The 24,004-nt window shown below is 46.0% G+C and overlaps 1 protein-coding gene across 11 annotated transcripts in view; it reads right to left on the reverse strand.

Annotated features, from left to right (window-relative positions):
- NINL (ninein like) overlaps positions 1-23,672 on the reverse strand; it is a 139,110-nt gene extending 115,438 nt beyond the window's left edge. For 3 of the 11 annotated variants that reach the window (XM_054674920.2, XM_016937587.4, XM_054674923.2), the window contains exon 1: positions 23,543-23,672. Coding sequence is in view for 5 of the 11 variants with exons in the window: in XM_054674918.2 (XP_054530893.1) it covers positions 22,697-22,739 (43 nt within the window). In the remaining 6 variants the exon portion in view is untranslated. Of the gene's footprint in view, positions 1-22,696; positions 23,388-23,542 lie in introns of those variants that run through there. The other 8 variants (XR_010154091.1, XR_010154090.1, XR_010154092.1 and 5 more) reach the window with 7 other exon arrangements.
- Between the last annotated feature and the right edge of the window lie 332 nt (positions 23,673-24,004).

The raw sequence follows: 24,004 nt of genomic DNA on the forward strand, positions 1-24,004 counted from the left end.
GTCTTGCTCTATCAGCCAGGCTGGAGTGTAGTGGTGTGAACATGACTCACCTCAGCCTTAACCTCCTGGGTTCAAGCGATCTTCCTCAAGCGATCTTCCACCCCAGACTCCCAAGTAGCTGGGACTACAGCCATGTGTCACAATACTCAGCTAATTTTTAAAATTTTTATAGACAGGGTCTCGCCTTGTTGCCCAGGCTGGTCTCCAACTCTTGGCCTTGGCCTCAGGCAATTCTCACCTTAGCCTCCCAAAGTGCTGGGATTACAGATATGAGCCACCGTACCTGGCCTATTAAATACTGTTTAATGCCTATATGTGTAATTGACAGAAGTTGGTCTGAGACTCCCTTTCATCATAACCAGAGAGCAAGGTTATAATGAGGGGGAGTAACTACCTTTCATTCATTTCCAACTTCCTACGTGGCCAATCTCCTCTAGCAAAAGGAACCTAAAATTTGTAAATGACCAAACTGGCTAAGGTCAGTAGGCACTCATTATCCTAGAAGTCAGGTGGCCCTAATATATCTGTGCCGCGATGGGCACAGGCATCCTGACTGAGCCAAGGCCTGGAGCCCAGCAGCCCTGAGTGCTGCAACAGCCGGTAATCTGCTCACTCGGGTTTCTGTCACTTCCCCAGGATCTTCAAGGAGTGGGCTGAAGATCTCTTTTTCTCCAGGAATCTATAGCCCCCTGTACCTTTGCTGGTTTGGGGGGATCTCTCTCATGGAGTTTAATGTCTCCTTGCAAGGTATTCACTGTCTCCTCTTTCTAACCACGACCCCTCAAAGGAACCTAAGAGCCCTACAACGAAAGACAAGGAAGGAGGCAGGATCTGAGGGCTCTGAGAAGTAAATGACAGCCACAACAACAACAACAAAGATAGTAAAAATATCTTTCACGAATTAAGGTGAAAGAAAGACATTCTCAGATGAAAAAAAACAAGAAAATTTGCCACCAACAGACCTGCTCTAAAAGAAATGCTAAACAAAGTTCTTCAGACAGAAGGGAAGTAATACCAGAGGGAAAACTGGAGTTTCAGGAATAAAGGAAGAGCAACAGAAATGACAAAGCGCAGGCTGGGCATGGTGGCTCACACCTGTAATCCCAGCACTTTGGGAGGCTAAGGCGGGCAGATCACGAGGTCAGGAGATGAGACCATCCTGGCTAACACGGTGAAATCCCATCTCTACTAAAAATACAAAAAATTAGCTGGGCGTGGTGGCGGGCGCCTGTAGTCCCAGCTACTTAGGAGGCTGAGGCATGAGAATGGCGTGAACCTGGGAGGTGGAGCTTGGAGTGAGCCAAGATGGCGCCACTGCACTCCAGCCTGGGCGACAGAGCAAGACTCCATCTCAAAATGACAAAGAGCTACATAAATAGACTATTTTCCTCTTCTTATGCTAGCTGAAGGCAAAATTTGTAACACTGTCTGAAGCAATTCTCAACATACCTAGATCTACAGCATAATGTGGTGGGTAAAGGACCTTGCATGGCAATATGGTTTCTACATTCCACTTCAAGTGGCACAATATTATTTCTAAGTAAACAAAGTTAAATATGAATACCATAATCCCTGCAGTAACCACTAAAATACCTATACAAAGATATATAGTCTAAACCTCAATAAATTGATTAAATGGAATACTGAGAAACATTCAAGAAATCCCAGAAAGAGAAATAAAACCTAATGAACAAAAAGAAAATAACAAAATGATACATCTATATCCAAACATATTAATAGTTACATTAAGTATAAATGGTCTAAACACACCAATTAAAGAGAAGGACTATCAGACTGAATGTTCTTTAAAACAGACCCAAACATATGCTACCTACAAGAAATCTTCTTCGAATATAAGTAGAAGGATGGAGAAAATACACCATGCAAATAATATTTTTTAATGTGAGATAGCCATATTAATATGAAAAGAGAGAGACTATGGAGTTAAGAAAATTACCAGAAATAAAGCAGGACATTAAATAATGATTTTTACAAGTCCATTTGCCAAGAAGACACAGAAATCCTAAATGTATACTTGTCCTTAGTGTCAAGAGATGAAAAAGAGAAGAAGAAGAAGAAACAAATCATTAGACCAACAAAATACATAAAGCAAAAATGGATAGAACTGGCTGGGCGTGGTGGGTTACACCTGTAATTCCAGCTCTTTGGGAGACCACGGCAAGAGGATTGCTTTAGCCCAGGAGACCAACCCGAGCAACAAAGCAAGACCTCATCTCTACAAAAAAATCAAAATATTAGCCCGGCACGGTAGCTGGGTGTGGTGGCACATACCTGTGGTCTCAGCTACTTGGGAGGCTGAGGTGGCTTTTTTTCTTTTCTTTCTTTTTTTTTTTTTTTGAGATGGAGTCTTGCTCTGTCACCCAGGCTGGAGTGCAGTGGTGCAATATCAGCTCACTGCAATCTCTGCCTCCCAGGTTCAAGCAATTCTTCTGCCTCAGCCTCCCAAGTAGCTGAGATTACAGGCCTACTCTACCACACCCAGCTAATTAACTTTTTGTTTTTTTGAGACAGAGTTTTGCTCTTTTTGCCCAGGCTGGAATGCAATGGCACAATCTCAGCTCACTGCAACCTCCACCTCCTGGGTTCAACCCATTCTCCTGCCTCAGCCTCCTGTGTAGCTAAGATTACAGGTGCATGCCACCAGGCCCAACTAATTTTAGTAGAGACAGAGTTTCACCATGTTGGTCAGGCTGGTCTTGAACTCCTGACCTCAGGTGATCTGTCTGCCTTGGCCTCCCAAAGTGTAGGGATTACAAGCGTGAGCCACCGCGCCCGGCCAATTTTTGTATTTTTCGTAGACACGGGGTTTCACCATGTTGGCCAGGCTGGTCTTGAACTCCTGACCTCAAGTGATCCGCCTGCCTCAGCCTCCCAAAGTGCTGGGATTACAGGTGTGAGCCATTGCCCCATTTCTGTTCTAACATGTAAAGAGCCTGAAAGGTGCCATTTAAGTCCTCCCCACAATTAAAAAAAAAAAAAAAAGCTGAATAAAATAAAACTTCTTATATCCATCAGAGAACGAGGTCACAAGACAAACTCCTACCTAAAAACTGAAGAGACAGCGGGCAAATACAGAGATCACAGTTTTACTGAAGCAAAAGCCGAGTAAGCCAATAACTGGTAAAAACACATGGCAACTGATGATTGCTGGAAGCTGATTATAGACAAGTATAAGAGAAAATCCTGAGGCCCAATCTTTCAGGGTAGGGGCAGGAAGTGACATACTTTCATAAGTTTTGTTACATCTCCAAAAGCCTCACCAGATTCTCATGATGAAGACTGGAGAAAAAAATAAATCCCCCACTCTTCGGCAGGTGGAGAGAGAGAAAAAAATAACCATTTTGAAATTCACTCAAAGAAAAGTAACCATTTTGAAAAATGCCCAGAACATTCTGTTTTCCATAACAAAGGCCTTCCATCAAGGAAAGCTACTTTATCAGAACCTTATCTGGCCAAGGGAAAAGGAAAACTTGAAAAATGAAGCCTCCAGTAACTTTCTGGATAACTTAATGGGGTGGGTGGGTCAGGGGAGGAAGAGAGAAAGAAAGGAGGGAAGAGGAGGAGGAGGGCTCGGAAGAGAGGCAGGGAGGGAGGGAGGAAGACAGGCAGGCAGGCAAAGAAACTTCTGAAGTTCACAGTCCAGGAACTCAGACTTACTAAAAAACTGAGACTCACAGGATTACAGGACATTTTCCTTCCCTAATACCTTACCACCACATCAACAGGGCTGTAGTATAATCACAGTGAATTACAATGGAGGGGCAAGATAAAAACTCCACTTGTTATGGTTAATTTTTGGTGTCATCTTGACTGAATAAAGAAATATGTAGAAACCCGCTAGAGCATTATGTTTGGGTGAGTCTGTGATGGTGTTTCCAGGGCAGATTAGCATGGGAGTCTGAGTGGACTAGGTGGGGAAGATTTACCCTCAACGTGGGCAGGTACCATCTAATCTGCTGGGGGCCTGGAGAGAACAAAAACAGAGAAAAGGCAAATCTATCTGCTGAGCTGCCATGCACTCTTCCTCTCCTGTCCTGGAACAACAACTCCAGACTCCCAGCATTTGGACTCCAGGACTTACACTGGCGACCCCCGCAGGCTCTCTGAGCTTTGGCTTCAAATTGAGAGTTACATCATTGGTTTCCCTGGCTCTGAGGCCTTCACACCTGGCCTCAGCCATGCTATTAGCATCCTAGGGCCTCCAGTTGGCAGCCAGCCGGGCACTGGACTTTTTGGCCTCCACAGTCACATGAGTCAGTTCTCCTAACACATCCCCTCTCACATACCTATCATCCATAGATACACAGACAGATACCCTGTTGGTCTCTCTGGAGAACCCTCATACACCACTTAAGGAGTATCTAGAAAAACCCAAAAATAGTTGGGAAACAAAAATGGACACGGGAGGAATATGAAGCCTCTGCCATCTACAGCTACAATAAACATTAAACCCAGCCTAACTGCCAGGCAGAGAAACACAAAACCTCACACTAAAGATCCATTTACTTAAGTTCCTATAGCCCAATCAATACATCATGTCCAGCTTTCAACAAACGATTATAAGATAAATTAAAGTCAAGAAAAAAAAAAGTCTGAATACACAAAGCAAGCATCAGAACCCACCTCAGATCTGACAAAGATTTTGCAATGATCAGACTGAGACTTTCAGATAACTATGATTAACATGTGAGGGGCTGTAATGGGAAAAAGTGGACAACATACAAAAAGATGAGTAAGGTTCATAAAAATATGCAAACTCTAAGAAAGAATCAGAAGAAAATGCTAGAGATCAAAAACATTGTAACAGACCCGGCATGGTAACTCATGCCTGTAATCCCAGTGCTTTGGGAGGCCAAGGCAGGAGGCTTGCTGGAGCCCAGGAGTTTGAGGCTGCAGTGAGCTATTATTACACCACTGCACTCCAACCTAGGTGACACAGCAAGACCCATCTCTGAAACAAACAAACAACAACAACAACAACAACAAAAAACAAAAACAAAGCAACACCATTGTAACAGAAATGAAGAATGCTGGCTGGGTGCAGTGGCTCACACCTGTAATCCTACCACTTCGGGAGGTTGAGGCAAGAGGGTCACTAGAGGCCAGGAGTTTGAGACCAGCCTGGGCAACACAGTGAGATAAAAAAAATCTAAAAATTAGCCAGGCATGGTGGTGCATACCTATAGTCCCAGGAGTTTGAGGCTGCAGTGAACTATGATCTCACCACTACACTCCAACCTGGGCAGCAGAGTGAGACCCTGTCTCAAAAAAAAAAATTTCTTTTAAAAGAATACCTTTGATGGGCTTATCAGTAGACTGCTCATGGTAGAGGAAAGAATCAACGAGCTTGAAAATATTTCAATAGAAACTTCACAAACTGAAAAGCAAAGAGAACAAAGAATAGGGGTGGTAGAGTGGAGGAAGAACAGAATCTTCAACAGCTATGAGACAATTATCAAAGGTGTAACATGTGCATAATGGGAACATTAGAAGTAGGAAGAGAGGAAGAAATGTTTGAAGTAATAATGGCTGAGAATTTCCCCATACCACAGACTCAGGAAGCTCAGAGAGCACCACACAGGATAATACCAAAAAATCGAGGCCGAGGCCTATCATATTCAAATTGGAGAAAACCAAAAGAAAGACCTAGACCTATCATATTCAAACTGCAGGAACCCAAAACAAAGAGAAACCTGAAAGAAGCCAGAAGAAAAAAAACCCTTAGGAGCAAAGTTAAGTATACATCAGACTTCTCATATACCATGAAGCCAAGAAAAAGATATTCTATATTTTGGGCCATAAAACATATATCAATACATTTAAAAGACTAGAAATAATACAAAATATGCTATCAGACCATAATAAAATTAAATTAGAATTCAGTAATAGAAAGATGCAACCGAAAATCTCCATGCACTTGAAAATTAAACAACACATTTCGCAATAATCCATTGGTCAAAGAGGACATTGCAAGAAAAAAATTAAATATATTAAACTGAATGAAATGAAATGCAACATACAAAAATCTTTGGGTACAGCTAAAGCAGTTCTCAGAGGAAAATTTATTATTAAATGCTTATATTAGAAAAGAAGGGCTTGAATCAATAATCTCAGCTTCCAGCTTAAGTAACTAGAAAAAAAGAGCAAAATAAACTGAAGCAAGCAGAAGAATGAAAATAACAAAGAGGGGAAATCAATAAAACTGAACGCAGAAAAGTAATAGAAAAAAAATCAATAAAACCCAAAGCTGATTTTTGAAGTTCAATAAAATTGATAAACCTCTAGCAAAACTAACGAAGGGAAAAAAAGAGAAAGAATTTACAAATTTTCATTTGTCAGATCTCAAAAAAAAAAGACAAACTGCCATTATTGGCAATAAAAGAGAATTGTATCTTTACAGATTCTGCAGGCATAATAGGATAATAAACTCCTATTATTTAGGAGTACTAAATAATAGGATACTATAAACTCCACACACATAAATTCAACAGTTTAGATTAAAAGGACCAATTTCTTTCTTACTTTTTTTTTTAAAGACAGACTCTCACTCTGTCACCTAGTCGGGAAGAGTAGTGGCCTGATCATGGCTCATAGCAGCCTCAACCTCCTCCGCTCAAGCAATCCTCCTACCTCAGCCTCCTGAGTAGCTGTGACTACAGGCACGTGCCACCATGCCTGGCTTATTTTTTAAATTTTTTGTAGAGACAGTGTCTCGCTATGTTTCCCAGACTGGTCTCAAACTCCTGTGCTCGAGTGATCCTGCCACCAATTTCTTAAAAACCACAATCAGAACTTTTCCAAGATGAAAGAGATGATCTGAATAGCAGCCCTGAAATTGAAGAAAGAAATTGAATTTGGAATTGAGTGTGGTGGCTCATCCCTATAATCCCAGTGCTTTGGGAGGCTGAGGCAGGAGGATCACTTGAGGCCAGGAGTTTGAGACCAGCCTGGGCAACACATTGAGAACCCTCCTTGTCTCTACAAAATAATTTTTTTTTTCTGCTGGGTGTGGTGGCTCACACCTGTAATCCCAGCACTTTGGAAGGCCCAGGTGGGTAGATCACTTGAGGTCAGGAGTTTGAGACCAGCCTGGCCAACATGGTAAAACCCCGTTTCTACCAAAAAAATATTAGCCGGGCATGGTGATGCATGCCTGTAATCCCAGTTACTAGCAGGACTGAGACAGGAGAATCACTTGAACCCAGGAGGTGGAGGTTGCAGTGAGCCGGGATAGTGCCACTACACTCCAGCCTGGGTGACAGAGCGAGACTCTGTCTCAAAAAAAAAAATAATAATAATAATTAAACTAGAAATAAATTAAATTAGCAATAGAAAGATACAACAGGAAAATCTACATACACTTGAAAACCAAACAACAAGTTTGAATAACTTATCCTGCTGCAGGTGCATACATGCCAAGGAGTTTATACGTGTTTTTATTAAACAAGATAATTTACATTTACCTGGGAGTGTCTGTGATAATGCTTCCCAAGGGAGCTCCACAGTGCCGGGTTGGAGCAGCAGTAGGGTGGGATGCTGGTGCAGAAGCCACTGCATGCCTGCAGCTCTTCCACAGCAGCCAGCGGCCCATGTCTCAGAGCCTGGAGGGCAAGACAGCGATGAATGGAAGTGGGCAGGTCACCTCCTCTTGGGAGGCCCTGCAGGAGGCAGGAGAGATGTGGGTGCAGATATGTTCTGAGCGACACCTGAGAGGCCGACGACTGGTAACCCAGATTCCCTCAGAGGCAGAAGGCATGGCCTGGTGTGGAGCAAGCATGGAGGTGGGGGAAGCAGCCACAGGAAGAGCAGTCCTTCCTGAATGCAGCAGGGCCACAACTGAGCCCCACTACCCTTGTCACTATGGAAATGTCACGACTGTCAAGGAACCACCCAGAGCTTTCTCAGGAGCCTCGCTGGCACATCTGATTCTCTGTCAAAGCTAGGTACTGCAGCCGGGCGTGGTGGCTCACACTTGTAATCCCAGCACTTTGGGAGGCCAAGGTAGGAGGATCACTCAGAAGATGGAGGCCAGCCTGGCCAACATGGCAAAACCCTGTCTCCACTAAAAAAAAAAAAAAAAAAATTTTAGCTGGGCATGGTGGGCACCTGTAGTCCCAGCTACTTGGGAGGCTGAGGCAGGAGAATCGTTTTAACGCAGGAGGCAGAGGTTGCAGTGAGCTGAGATTGGGCCATTGCACTCCAGCCTGGGCGACAGAGCAAAACTCTGTCTCAAAACAAAACAAATTTCTCTGCTAGAAATTGCAGAGAAGAATTCATATAGACACCAATATGGTTTGGATCTGTGTCCTTGCCCAAACCTCATGTTCAACTATAATACTCAATGCCGGAGGTGGGGCCTGGTGGGAGGCAACTGGATTGTGGGGGCGGTTTCTCATGGGTAAGCATCATCCCCCTGGTGCTGTTGTCAGGATAGTGAGTTCTCATGAGATTTGGTTGTTTAAAGGTGTGTGGCACCTCCTCGCTTGCTCTCTCATGCTCCTGCTCCCACTGTGTGAGCCACCTCGCTCCCCACTCGCCTTCCGCCATGATTGGAAGCTCCGAGGCCTCCCCAGCAGCAGAAGCCGCTATGCTTCCTATACAGTTTGCAGAACCCTGAGCCAATTAAACCTCTTTTCTTTATAAATTACCCAGTCTAAGGTATTTCTTTATAGCAGTGCGAGAACGAACTAATACAGATACTTTTTTTTTTTTTTTTACCTTTTCCAAAATGTCAGAGATCCTGGGCAAGTAGATTTTTTTTTTTTTTTTTTTTTTGAGAAGGAGTTGCTCACTCTGTCACACAGGCTGGAGTGCAGTGGCGCAATCTCAGCTCACTGCAACCTCCACCTCCCAGGCTCATGATTCTCCTGCCTCAGCCTCCCGAGTAGCTGGGACTGCAGGCACACGCCACCATGCCTGGCTAATTTTTGTATTTTTTGTAAAGACGGGGTTTCACCATGTTGGCCAGGCTGGTCTCAAACTCCTGGCCTCAAGTGATCCATCCATCTCAGCCTTCCAAAGTGCTGGGCGTGAACCACCGCGCCCAGCCAAATCCTGGGCAAGTAGATGTTAATATTCTGAAAAAAACTGATGACTGCTCTGTAAGTAGGTGTTGTCACCATGAAAGCTCCCCGTTCTCACTCATTAATGAGTAAGCCCCGATGGCTGGCTGGGTGAGGATGCCACAGCTTGCTACGACTATGATGTCTTTACTCCTGTAAGAACCACATCAAAATATCCAGAAAAAGGAAGGCTGATCACGTAAGGGGATAATCTTGCCTTTCATTATAATAAGCAGGTTTCATAGGCACAGTACTGCTCATCATTAAGGAAACACAAATTAAAACAACTTAAGAAAGGGTTTCCCTCCCTGTCTCACCAGGGGCAAGGTGAGATGACTCCACGTGTCTGGCACATCAGGGTCAAGGAGTGGGCCTGTGTGAGCCTGGCCAGCCCAGACCCTCCAGCACTCCTCGAAGGAGCCTGCTGGGAGGTTGTGATAAGAGAACTCAGTGCACACCTGCCCCAGCAGCAGCCTGAGTACACAGTGACAGGGCTGCAGGGAGGAAGGAAGGTGGAGACATTTTAGTCCAGAGAGAAGGAAAACAGGAAGACTTGGAAACTCTTCATGGAATGCTATTTAAAAGTTGCTTTAGGCTGGACACAGTGGCTCACACCTGGAATCCCAGCACTTTGGGAGGCTGAGGCAGGTGGATCACTTGAAGTCAGGAATTTCAGACCAGTGTGGCCAGCATGGTGAAACTCTGTCTCTACTAAAAATACAAAATTAGCTGGGCATAGTGGCACACGCCTGTAATCCCAGTTACTCAGGAGGCTGAGGCAGGAGAATTGCTTGAATCCTGGGAGGCAAAGGTTGCAGTGAACCAAGATCACACCACTGCACTCCAGCCTGGTCAAGAGAGTGAGACTCTGTCTGAAAAAAAAAAAAAAAGGTTGCTTTAGCTCAGCAAAAAATCAAAATCCTAACAAAAGGGAAACACATCACGGTATACATTTTCAACAGCACAGAAGCTAACAGGCCATGTACTGTGTCAACATGCAGACACCTGTCTATAAAAACACTAACGAAGAGAACTCAGCAGAAGCCTAGCACACACAGCTTTCAACTCTGCAGAACGCATGTGCAGACACAGGAGGACATGAGGACAGACCCTGCAGGGTCACCACAGTATCTTAGTAATACAGTCTGTTCCTTTAAGTTGCCTAAGTTTATACTTTTTTGAAGTGTTTGCACATTTTGCCATTCTGAGTAGTTTTTTTTTTTTTAATGAGACAATTGTTGCAATTTATTTTTGTTTCAGTCAAGTGACCTTAAAGGTTGAAGGGAAAAAAAAATGGCCCCAGGAGATTTTCTTAACACTCCCTCCCTGGGAGTGCAGTGCTGGGGCCCACTCTCTGAGCTGTCAGAGCCACTGGAGAGGTGTCTCTACCATTGACCCCTCACTACGGTGCTTGCTTTTGTAATTATGTTTTGGTGATATAAAACTTGTATTTCTTGAGTGCTCATCATGTACTGGACACATTCCTAGGCACTTTGGAATTTATCCTTCTGAAGAAGGCACTATTATTACCCATTTTACAGGTGAGGAAATTGAGCCACAGAAGAGGCTAAGCAATTTGCCCAAGGTCACAGATCTGCTAAATGAACTCACAGTGAGTGATTAACTCCAGAGTTGGAACACAAACCTTTACATACTGCCCCATACCTACTAACAGCACACAAGCATATAAGGTAGTTTTGATAGTTTTCTAAAAGTTTTTCCATGAAATAAGTACAGGAATTTGATATCCAAAATACACGGAAAATGTCTCTTCCAGCTCTAAATCAACCTGAAAAGCCCTAGTGTCATGTAAGAATCTATATTAGTAAACTGAATTATAAGGAAAGAATATTAACTTGCTTCCTCCCCAGAACAAAAAAGCAATACTTCAACCAAACATTCCACGTCCCGGTCCATTCTATCCATCTGTTATAAAACTGAGACACTTTCTCTTCCCCAGAACCTGGGTGTAACCTTTCTAGTTTCATGTTGACTATAAAGAAATAAAAGAATAGGCCAGGCGTGGTGGCTCACACCTGTAATCTCAGCACTTTGGGAGGCCGAGGCGGGCGGATCACCTGAGGTCTGAAGTTCCAGACCAGCCTGGCCAACATGGTGAAACCCTGTCTCTACTAAAAATACAAAAATTAGCTGGGCATGGTGGCACATGCCTGTAGTGCCAGCTACTTGGGAGGCTGAGGCAGAAGAATTGCTTGAACCCGGGAGGCGGAGGTTGCAGTGAGCCGAGATCACACCACTGCACTCCAGCCTGGGCGCCAAGAGCAAAACTCCATCTCAAAAAAAAAAATTAAAGAATAAAATAACATAGCCTATAAAATCTATGCTGAAAAATCCTAAGAACAGTCTACCCCTTTTCTCATGATTATTCCAACTTTCATATCTGAAATTCCAGCCATGTGATTAGGAGCCTAGAGGCATAACACACAACACTGATGCTCTTCTACGCTCTCTACACGTATCCTAAAGTGCACAGACTCTGACAGAGGCCTGAATATTTGGGGTTTCTATTTCTAAAGAATGAGCCTGCTGTGAAGGTCAGTGTCAACACCAACAATTCAAAGGCCCTAAAAGAGGATTCAGAATTGCCCGTCAACCTAAATGTAGATAAAACACAGCAATCTGAGGAGCCCATTGATGGGAAAATTACCATATTTTGCTATTGCAACTACTTGAAGTCCATGCCAAACAAAATAAACTAAAATAAAATGTTACAATCCTGGGCTGATGCAGTTTCCCCTGAGTCAACTAAAAAGACTTTGCATGGAACCATTTCTAAGTCTGACACACATGGAGTTCAAGGTCTGAGGAGACCTGAAAAGTTTCCAACATGGCGGTGACTAGGGACCCTGGAGCAGACAAGAGCCTGGAGCATCAGGCCATAGCCTGTTCCATACAGCACACCCGTTCCTGGTGGTCAGGAATGAATTCCCTGCAAGCATCCAGTGTAAAAATCACCCAGAAACAGGAACCAGTAAGGGAAAGAAACCTGGGAAGGAGTGTGGGGAGTCAGGAAGCAGAGAAACCAGCCACACCCCTGCCCTTCACTGACGTCTGCGCTCAGAGCTGTTTGCCTAAAGCGTATCTGTTATTTGAATGATTCTAGTATAAATGACTGTTTCAAAAGTCCCCTATTTTAAATCATAGAATTTTAGAGCTTTATGGCACCTTAAATTCCCTTGTCCATTATCTTAACTGACTCGGGAAAACTATTCTCACTTGACAATGGTGAAAATGAAGCACAGACATCTGGATCCCAAAGTCATTTCAAGAAACAAAGCTAGTGTCTGTGCCATGGCATGGCTGGGCAAGGGCCTTGTGCCCACCACCGTCTTTTTTTTTTTCTAGGAGAATGCTTTATTAGGCATAAAAATGCCATTGAAATGCTTTAAAATGCAACAGGAGGAGATGTGAAGACCCAAAGAACAAGTACACAGTGACACATGGCTATCAGAACACACGAAGTAAAGAATCCACACCGCTTCCACCCTTTACCCAGAAAGGGAAGGATCCAGGCCACCTCCTCCTCATGCATGCCCCACTTTACAGGAAGTGTCCACATCTCCCCTCCTAGACAGGTCCTGGAGCTCCTCCTGTTGGACCTTCTGGGGCCATCGGTGGCTAAAAATCAGGTTTCTGTTCCTTGAGGGAGGAAACAGAGGAAGCACAGATTGGCATGGTAGATAGAGGTGCAGACAGAAATCCAGTCTGGAATATGTTGAGTTTAATGTAGCTACACAGCATGGGGATGGAATCCTTGAGTGTAGATGTGGGCATGAGGGGCTGAAAAAATGTCACATGCAAAGCTCCTAGGAGTCTTCTTTTTTCCCACCTCCTCACATAACAGAGCCAGAGAAAAATACAGTATTTCATCAGATTTGAGATGCCACTAATTCTAAGACAAATGATGACGAAAAACTGCTGTCAAAATGTGACCCAGTGCTAAGATAGCATCAGTTTTTAAATGTACTCCCAAGTCAAAAATACTATCATGCAAAGAAAAAAAAAGGTTTATCTTAGAATAGATGAAATATAGTAAACTTTTTATTGGTTGGAGGTCTTTAGATGGCAGTGAATATAGGACTGACTTTTTAAGTTGTTATTCTGAAAAACTTTCAAATGTATAGAAAATTTAAAAGAATAGGCCAGGCGCGGTGGCTCACACCTGTAATCCCAGCACTTTGGAAGGCCGAGGCGGGCGGATCATGAGGTCAGGAGATCGAGACCATCCTGGCTAACATGGTGAAACCCTGTCTCTACTAAAAATACAAAAATTAGCTGGGCGTGGTGGCAGGCGCCTGTAGTCCCAGCTACTCCAGAGGTTGAGGCAGGAGAATGGCATGAACCCAGAAGGCGGAGCTTGCAGTGAGGCGAGATTGCGCCACTACACTCCAGCCTGGGTGACAGAGCGAGACTCCGTCTCAAAAAAAAAAAAAAAGAATAGGCCAGGTGTGGTGGCTCGCGCCTGTAATCCCAGCACTTTGGGAGGGCAAGGTGGATGGATCATGAGGTCAGGAATTCGAGACCAGCTCGGCCAACATGGTGAAACCCCGTCTCTACTAAAAAGTAAAAAATTAGCCAGGCATGGTGGCGTGGGCCTGTAATCCCAATTACTCAGGAGGCTGAGGCAGGAGAATTGTTGGAACCCAGGAGGCAAAGGTTGCAGTGAGCTGAGATCGCGTCATCCAGCCTGGGCGACAGAGCAAGACTCAGTCTCAAAAAAAACACAAAACAACAACAAAAAAAACTTGTAAGAATAGTACAAAAAATTCTCCAATACTCCCTCACTCGGCTGGCTTCACCACCTGTTTCCACTTTTCCCCTTTACCATGACCATTTTGTCATTTGCTCTCCCTCACTTCCTCCCTCCCTCCATATCATCTATCTACCCCTGCTCCTCTCCTTCTCCACTTGAAATCGGGTATCAGACTTTGTGCCCCTGTATCCCTAAATAGTTCAAAATGTATTCACTAAGCTCAAGGAGACAGTCACAGTACAACAAACTAGGGAAATTTGACATTTATACAATCCACCATTCAGATCAAATTCTGTCCATGGTGCCAACAATGTCCTTTACAGCTATCTTTTTCACCCCAGTCCAGGTTCCAATTCAGAGACAAGCACTGTACATGGTTTTCCTGTCCCTTTAAACCAGACCATTTTCTCAGTCTCTGTTTCTGAACTTTGAAGTCTTTGGAGTAGACACAGGCAGGGCGTTTTGTAGAATGTCCCAGAGTCTGTCTGGTGTCTGCACAATTAGATTCAGGGGTGGCAGGAACACCTGGGTCAGGTGTGTCCTTGGCACATCTCATGGGGGGCACAGATGTCTCATAACTGGTGACAGTAACTGCAGTCGCTTGGTTAGCATGGTGACTGCAGCAGGGTAGTCACCTTTATGTGAGTTTGAATTATGAGAAGTTTATTCGTTTTTATTTTATTTTACTTTTTTGAGACAAGATCTTGCTCTGTTACCCAGGCTGGAGTGCGGTGGTGCATCCCCACTCACTGTAGCCTCCACTTCCCGTGCTCAAGTGATCCTCCTACCTCAGCTTCTCAAGTAGCTTGGACCACAGGCACATGCCACTGCGCCTAGCTAATTTTTCAATTTTTTTTTTTGGTAGAGATGGGGTTTCAGTACATTGCCCAGGTTGGTCTCGAACTCCTGAACTCAAGAGATCCTCTCACCTCAGCCTCCCAAAGTTCTGGGATTACATGCATGAGCCACCGTGCCAGCCTGAGAATTTTAAGTGGTGAAAGTCTACAATGATAAGAGTCTTACTTTACGTGCACAGTTAGAAATAATAAAAATTCAGTAAGAATTTAAAATGTATCAAGAATTGCTTCGCTTTAAAGCTGTGCAACAGTGTACACTATCAACTACAGTTTAAAACTTTTGCCACAGAGCAAGGCCTGGCTGGTCTTGAACTATGCAGGCTGTGGACTGTGTCCACTTCAGACCTGCCCCTGCAAACGTCCTGCTTGACACAGTTTCCTGAGGAACCGTACCAGAAATCAGTAGAGGCCATTAATGTAGATTGCGGGGTTCCGAAATTGGGCATCCACGTTTCTGTCCCTACCCAGAGTTGGGGAAAATCTCAGCCTGTCACTTACCTTTATCTGGGGCCTTGGAGAGCAGTGACACCGTCGCCTGAAGCAGGGAGCTAACTGGCCGGGCTGCAGCCCGCCCTCTGGAGTCCCTGCTGGTCATCCCAGGACCGTGGGTACTCAGTTTTACTCACTGGTCCACATGGAGACACGCGTCCCCAAGTCTGTTCAAGGCCCTGCCACCTCTCCTGTGTTGGAGACCTGGCACGCTACCCACTTCTGCCTGCCTGGTTTTGTCCTCCTCCCGAGCATGGCTGGAAGTCCCAAGGCCACGTGGCCGGACAGTCCAGCACATCCCTCCTCAGGTCACTTGAGTACAGGACAGGCAGAGGCCTTCCAGATACAAGGAGCTCTCCCTGAGGTTGGGACAACCTACTTAAAATCTGCACCGAGCAGACTCTCCCTGTTGATTTTTAAATAATTAATAGCTGTTTACTACATTCCTATGCCCTTGAAACGAAAACTCCAAGTTAGTGAATATTTCACTATATTGACTGATGCTGGTTCTCATGTTTAGGGTCTGACACCACCCATGACTCTAAGGGGAACCTGGAGGTCCTCTTTGTGAATGGAGCTCCTGTGAGGTCCATCCTGGCAGGGGACCCCACCACCCCTCTTTGTGTGGGGCCAGCAGAAGCTCGGGGCTTACTACTGTCCCAGTCCCAGGAACAGACTCATTTTTCTGAAATATTTTCTTTTCTTTTCTTTTTTTTGAGACGGAGTTTCACTCTCGTTGCCCAGGCTGGAATGCAATGGCGCGATCTCGGCTCACTGCAATCTCCACCTCCCAGGTTCAAGAGATTCTCCTGCCTCTGCCTACCGAGTAGCTGGGATTACAGGCATGTACCACCACACCTGGCTAATTTTGTATTTTTAGTAGAGATGGGGTTTTTCCATGTTGGTCAGGCTGGTCTTGAACTCTCAACCTCAGGTGATCTGCCTGCCTCGGCCTCCCAAAGTGCTGGGATTACAGGCGTGATTTTTTTTTTTTTTTTAGACGGAATCTCACTCTGGCGCCCATGGAGTGCAGTAGCGCAATCTTGGCTCACTGCAACCTCTGCCTCCCAGGATCAAGCGATTCTTCCATGTCAGCCTCTGGCGTAGCTGGGATTACAGGTGTGCCCCACCACACCTGGCTAATTTTTCTATTTTTGGTAGAGACGGGGATTCACCATGTTGGTTAGGCTGGTCTCAAATTCCTGACCTCAAGTGATCTGCCCGCCTCAATCTCCCAAAGTGCTGCGATTACAGGTATAAGCCACCTCGCCCAGCCCTGAAATGTTATTTCCATGGGCGCACACACGCACACAAAGCCCACAAAAAGCAAAGCACAATTCATTAAGTCCTTAATACTCTTGCTTAAAAATGGAATTTGATTAGCTGGGCGCAGTGGCTCATACCTGTAATCCCAGCACTTTGGGAGGCTGAGGCAGGTGGATCATGAGGTCAGGAGACCGAGACCATCCTGGCTAACACGGTGAAACCCCGTCTCTACTAAAAATACAAAAAATTAGCCGGGCATGGTGGCGGGCGCATGTAGTTCCAGCTACTCAGGAGGCTGAGGCAGGAGAATGGCGTGAACCTGGGAGGTAGAGCTTGCAGTGAGCGGAGATCGCCCACTACCACTCCAGCCTGGGTGACAGAGCGAGACTCCATCTCCAAAAAAAAAAAAAAAAAAAAGGAATTTGATCAAGCAGTAAAGCTCAAGCAAAATTAAATTAAATTAAATTAAATGGAGTCATGCACATGCCTGTAGTCCCAGCTACTTGGGAGGCTGAGGTGGGAGAATGCTTGAACCCAGGAGTTCAAGTCAAGCCAGGCAACACAGTGAAACCCTGTCTCTAAAACATAAATAAATAAAATAAAAATGGGACTTTGAGCTAACAGTCCTCATACTGCTTCTCAACCAGCATGTGTAGACAGGATCACATAAGTCACAGCTTTTCTCTAGCACTGAAAATACCTCATTTTCTTGTTAAGGTAAAGAAATGATATAGTCCCTCGGAGGCAGTAAGGGATGTTGGAAACCCCATTGTGTTGGGAGGCACAGCAGGGAACATGGAATTTGCAGAGCCTCTCCAGACCGGAGCACCCCTGACCTCCATGTGACCCTGAGTATGTTATTATCCTCTCTGACCCTCGCACTCCCTGTGTGTGAGATGGGGGCAACAGTACACCCCGGCTCAGCCTCCTGCTATGAGTACTCCGTGAAAGAATTTAACAGAAACACTGAGAACAGTGCCTGGCACCTACTGAATGCTCATTCAAAATTTAAAAACAAAACACCAGGAGACCTGAGCTCCATTTCTGGCAGCCACAACCAGTGCACAAGTCATGCACGGGGACTGGGCACAGGTGACACACTACCTTATGGTGAGGCTCACACAGCCCCCACGGACCAGGCACCCAAAAGCCTGTCTTTCCTGTCCCCATACCCCCACGCCACCCTGCCTCTGGAGACAGCCGGGGGAGGCCTCCTGGTGACTGGTTCAAATGGCCCAGGACTCCACTACCCTGGCTGGGGGCACCAGCTGTCACTCCTCATTCTTCAGAGAGGCACAGAAGCCACAGAAGCCAAGCTCCCTCTCTCCATGGATGTGAGAGGCTGTGTGCAGAAGAGGAGCCACCTGGGTCCCTCAGGGCCACTTCAACCATGGAGCAGCCCATCCTGAGGTCTTCTGTGAACTCCGTTTATTTAAGCCAGACTGAGTTGGGTTTTCCAACACTAGTGGCTAAAATATCCTAACTGATATACTCTACAAATGTAAAATTCTTTACCAGAGGCTTAAAAACTGAGAGATTTTGAAGAGTGATTGCCCCTCAGGTCTCTGACCACTCTTAGAAACTCCAACAAACCAAAATCGTTACTTTACTCAACAAAGCAGATCCAAAAATAAGGTTATAAGAGGATGTGTGGGCTGGGCACGGTGGCTCAAGCCTGTAATCCCAGCACTTTGGGAGACCGAGGCAGGTGGATCACCTGAGGTCAGGAGTTCGAGACCAGCGTAGACAACATGGTGAAACCCCGTCTCTACTAAAAAATACAAAAATTAGTTGGGCGTGGAGGTGGACACCTATAATCCCAGCTACTCAGGAGGCTAAGACAGGAGAATTGCTTGAACCCAGCAGGCAGAGGTTGCCGTGAGCCAAGATTGCGCCATGGCACTCCAGCCTGGGCGACAGAGTGAGACTCCACCTCAAAAAAAAAAAAAAAAAAAAATTGTAACGATTGCCCCTTATGAGATACAAAGTAACAATCAATGCACAAAAATTGGTATATCCTAGAGGTTCTCAAACTTGATTGCTTCAGAGGTACCTAGAGAGCTCTGCTGTTTCAGAAACTAACAAATGACTTTGACTCCAGGGAGACTATACAGCAGTCTTGGGGGAAACAGGTCACCTCGCTTGGAGGATGATGGAACGCTCCATTATCTTTCTGAAGTCCGAGGAAAGACAATCGGGTTCAGAAAGGGGAGTACAACCAGGCAGTGCCAGATGCATGCTCGAACCTAGGTCAAAAAAGGATGAAAATACAAGCCACGCTCTAAAAGACTCCTCTGTCCCAGAAAATTGTCCATTCACAAACAACAATAATCAGAATCCAGGAGGCTCAAAGTTGCCCCAAGGTGGGAGAAGGAAAGCCTGCCTCCAAATAGCTCCAGGTAGAGTATGACCCAAACTTTTGGCCTCAGCTTGTGAGTAATCAAATGTCTTGGCCTTGGGCCTGAATTCCTAATCTGCACTTGAAGCCAAGGACTAAGCTAAACTCAAACCTAGATTCCAGTTACAGCCACCGCCGCTTAACTACTTACACAATAACCAAGGAATGGAACAGCAAAGTGGCCACAGCGCTGGAAATGCCTTCCAGGGCAGAGGACGCTATTACCTGCAGCTAGGAAGCCATGCCAGTTCAGGTGTGAGGCCAAGACACTGCTCCTGTTTTTGCTTCCTGCTTCCAAATCTGTCTTGTGCCAGGAAAGAGGAAAGCTATCTAGTAGCTACCTGCTCATGGCAAGATCCAAAAGTAGGCTGGGTGCAGTGGCTCACGCCCGCAATCCCATCATCGCTTTGGGAAGCCAAGGCAGGTGGATCATTTGAGGTCAGGAGTTTGAGACCAGCCTGGCCAACATGGCGAAACTCTGTCTCTACTAAAAATACAAAAATTAGCTGAGCGTGGTCAGGCACCTATAATCCCAGCTACTCAGGAGGCTGAGACAAGAGAATCGCTTGAACCCGGGAGGCAGAGATTGCAGTGAGCCAAGATTGTGCCACTGCACTCCAACCTGGGTGACAGAGCGAGACTCCATCTCAGTTAAAAAAAAAAAAAAAAAATCCAAAGGTAAATGTCCACCATAGAAAGAATGTGCTCACAGAGCCCCGCTCACATGCCCTAAGTCTCAAATGCCACATGTGCCATCTTCTAAAAAACTTAAAAAGAGCCATTAGTGGTTTAAATGATGACAGATTGAATTGATCTGTATTGGCAAATAAAAGTGGGATATGTGTGTTTATGTAAAGTTCAGGTGCAATAAAAATTAGAGAATAACTCTTTTTTGTAGAATGAGAAAATAGCAAGCCTTCTCCAAGGAACTTGAACTCACTGTAAAAGGGGAAGCTACAGACACAGTTGGAACTTTGCCATTCTTGTTATTCTATTTTCCATCACCAAATGTTCAAAGGATACCCTAACATTAAAAGACTTACAACATGCTCTTAGCAAATGACCATATCAATTCACCCACCTTAGAGCAGTCCTATAAATCACAACATATGGGGTAAGTATGAGTTAGCGAAAAAGTTTCCATCGAAGTTAATATAAACTGCTCAATTAAATTTTGCTCAAGTCCGGCCGGGCGTGGTGGCTCATGCCTATAATCCCAGCACCTTGGGAGGCCGAGGCGGGTGGATCACGAGGTCAGGAGATGGAGACCATCCTGGCCAACATGGTGAAACCCCGTCTCTACTAAAATAAAAAAATTAGCTGGGCATGGTGGTGCACTCCTATAATCCCAGCTACTCAGGAGGCTGAGGCAGGGGAATCGCTTGAACCTGGGAGGTGGAGATAGCAGTAAGCCGAGATCGCGCCACTGCACTCCAGCCTGGCGACAGAGCGAGACTCCGTATCAAAAACAAACAAACAAACAAACAAAACAAAACAAAAAAAACTTTTTGCTTAAGTCCTAACTATTCCTCTATAAAGTGCTTTCTTTCTAATTTGATGGAGTTAAATGTTATCTGAGGTCAGGTGTGGTGGCTCATACCTGTAATCCCAGCATTTTGGGAGGCTGAGGCAGGTGGATCACTTCAGCCCAGGAGTTGGAGACCACCCTGGGCAAGACTCCCGGCTCTACATTAAAAAGAAAAAATCTGAAGTCCAAGTTCCTTGGAGAAGGCTTGCTATTTTCTCATTCTACAAAAAAGAGTTATCCTCTAATTTTTATTGCACCTGAACTTTACATAAACACACATCCCACTTTTATTTGCCAATACAGATCAATTCAATCTGTCATCATTTAAACCACTAATGGATGATGTATAAGTCAAACAAAAGGGACAAGCATGAAAGTAGACTGCTTCTCTAACACCTGAGCATTTTCCTTTTAATATACAAGCATTCTTGCACACAGTTCATAAAACTGCTAGGCTGCTGATTCAGTGTTCTGTTTAACAGATGAGTTTTAACTACTTAAAAAAAAAAAACAAACTCTGCTTTCTACAACTATCTGATCTTCGACAAACCTGACAAAAACAAGCAATGGGGAAAGGATTTCCTATTTAATAAATTGTGCTGGGAAAACTGGCTAGCCATATGCAGTAAACAGAAACTGGACTCCTTCCTTACACCTTATGCAAAAATTAACTCAAGATGGATTAAAGACTTAAATGTAAAACCCAAAACCATAAAAAACCTAAAAGAAAACCTAGGCAATACTATTCAGGACATAGGCATGGGCAAAGTCTTCATGACTAAAACACCAAAAGCAATGGCAACAAAAGCCAAAACTGACAAATGGGATCTAACCTAAGAGCTTCTCCACAGCAAAAGAAACTCTCCAGAGTGAACAGGCAACCTACAGAACGGGGTAAAATTTTTGCAATCTACCCTTCTGACAAAGGTCTAATATCCAGAATATACAAGGAATTTAAACAAATCTACAAGAAAAAAACAACCCCATCAAAAAGTGGCCAAAGGATATGAACAGACACTTCTCAAAAGAAGACATTTATGCAGCCAACAAACATATATTTAAAAAAAAGCTCATCATCACTGGTCATTAGAGAAATGCAAATCAAAACCACAATGAGATACCATCTCACACCAGTTAGAATGGTAATTATTAAAAAGCGAGGAAACAACAGATGCTGGAGAGGCTGTGGAGGAATAGGAACGCTTTTACACTGTTGGTGGGAGTGTAAATTAGTTCAACCATTGTGGAAGACAGTGTGGCGATTCCTCAAGGATCTAGAACCAGAAATAACATTTGACCCGGTGATCCCATTACTGGGTATATACCCAAAGGACTATAAATCATTCTACTGTAAAGACACATAAACGTGTATGTTCATTGCAGCACTATTTACAATAGCAAAGACTTGGAACCAACCCAAATGCCCATCACGGATAGACTGAATAAAGAAAATGTGGTACAGATACACCATGGAATACTATGTAGCCATAAAAAAGAATGAGTTCATGTCCTTTGCAGGGACATGCATAAAGTGGGAAGCCATCATTCTCAGCAAACTAACACAAGAACAGAAAACCAAACACCGCATGTTCTCACTCATAAGTGGGAGTTGACAATGAGAACACATGGACACAGGGAGGGGAACATCACACACCTCACACACCGGGACCTGTCGGGGCGGGTGGGGGGCAAGAGGAGGGAGAGCATTAGGACAAATACCTAATGTATGTGGGGCTTAAAATCTAGATGACGGGTTGATAGGTGCAGCAAACCATCATGGCACATGTATACCCATGTAACAAACTGGAACGTTCTGCACATGTATCCCAGAACTTAAATTAAAATAAAATTAAAAAACAAAAACAAAACAAAACAAAAACTTGGCCGGGCGCAGTGGCTCACGCCTGTAATCCCAGAACTTTGGGAGGCCGAGGCAGCTGGATCACCTGAAGGTCAGAAGTTCGAGACCAGCCTGGCCAACATGGTGAAACCCCCATCTCCACTAAAAACACAAAAAATTAGCTGGGCGTGTAATCCCAGCTACTCGGGAGGCTGAGGCAGGAGAATCGCTTGACTCGGGGAGGCAGAGGTTGCAGTAAGCCGAGATGGCGCCATTGCACTGCAGCCTGGGCAACAGGAGTGAAACTTCGTGTCAAAAACAGCAGCAACAAGAACAACAACAACAAGAACAAAAACTCTGCTTTTAAAAGTATTTTAAGTCCAGTGTGAAAAACCTGGAAGTCATAGCAAAGGCCTCTAAGAAGAAACTTACCATTACTCATGACCCCTCTTACTACTGACCTTGAAAATCACTTGCCCTTCTCCAAGGCCCCGCCAGCTTCATGGGTCTCTTCCTGAACCTCCTCCCTAGTTCCAGGGCTTGGCCTAAGTCTCACAGAGCAGAAAGAAACGTGGCCACCCTTCCTCACGTGAGTCCTGTGCAAACATACAGCCCTACACAGAGCTCCTAACAATGGGGCATCAGTACCCAGGCACGATCGATGATTATGAACCCAACGCGATCAGAGACTCCCACATGGTGTGTGTGACTGCGCGCACAGGCGGGAGGAAAGGGGCGAATCTGCAAAACGAGTACAACAGATAAAATTCGCAACAGACTTCTACACCCTTTCAATCAACCGTCCCAAGCGCCACGAACGCGGGTCCCGCTCCGTGGGGGGCCGCAGCCACACTGGCAGGAGGGAATCCTGGGCCTCGACCAGACGCCGGCGGCGTCAGGAGAAACGGCCCGCGCTGGGCAGGCGGCGGGCACCGCGTAGCTCATTACCACGGGGGGCCCCGGCCAAGGCCGCCCGCCTCAGGCCGAGCCTTGGGGCTGTGCTGGACCCGGGCCCTCGTTCGCACGGCGCCCGCGCCGCCGCCGTCGGGAAACCGGGTTTTCAAGCGTTCGGCCCAGCGGGCGCGGTATTTTAGGGCGTGACCCCGCCCCGCCCTCGAGGGCGACCGGAAGAGCAGGCACCATGGCAGATGCGCCGAGTCTGCGCCCCGCACCGCGAGGAGCACCCGAGGCCGCGCTCCCGGAGCCGGGTCTGGTGACTAAGGCGCGGGTCGCGACGCAGGGGCGGCCCCGGACTCTCGACCCCACCAGCCGCCTGAATGGCCCGCCGGACGCCCGGGCCGGCTCACCTGAGAGGCGCCTCCGCCGTCCGCCCGCGCGGGGCCAGGAGCGCGGCACCACCCCCGTCCCCCCGGCCGCTCTTTGTGTCTGAAGGCCGCGACGCAACACTCCTCCCGGCCTCGAGGCGCCGCCCCCTCGGTGTCCCGGCGCAGTGGGCGAACAGGGGGCGGGGCGAGCGAACGGGAGAGGGGGCGGGTCGGGTCCGGGATTGCGGGGCGGGGTGGGGGCAAGGCGGCCTCCGCAAATCTCAGGGCGGCTCTGGCCAGTTTGGAGCCTGGGGTGACCCTTGGAGCTGACCTCGCTGGTCCCTGTCGGAGCCCTGCGCGCTGCGGAGCTTGGCGGTTCGCAGCTCTCGGGGTAGCATCTTCTGGAAACAAGCCCGGAGGCCGGCCAGGCAGGGGTAATACCCCAAACCCACCACTGAGGAAACCGCGACTTAAAACCTAGGTCGTCACGTTTCCACCGCATAT

This window comes from Pan troglodytes, chromosome 21 (genome assembly GCF_028858775.2).
Source record: "Pan troglodytes isolate AG18354 chromosome 21, NHGRI_mPanTro3-v2.0_pri, whole genome shotgun sequence".
Taxonomy (NCBI): domain Eukaryota; kingdom Metazoa; phylum Chordata; class Mammalia; order Primates; family Hominidae; genus Pan; species Pan troglodytes.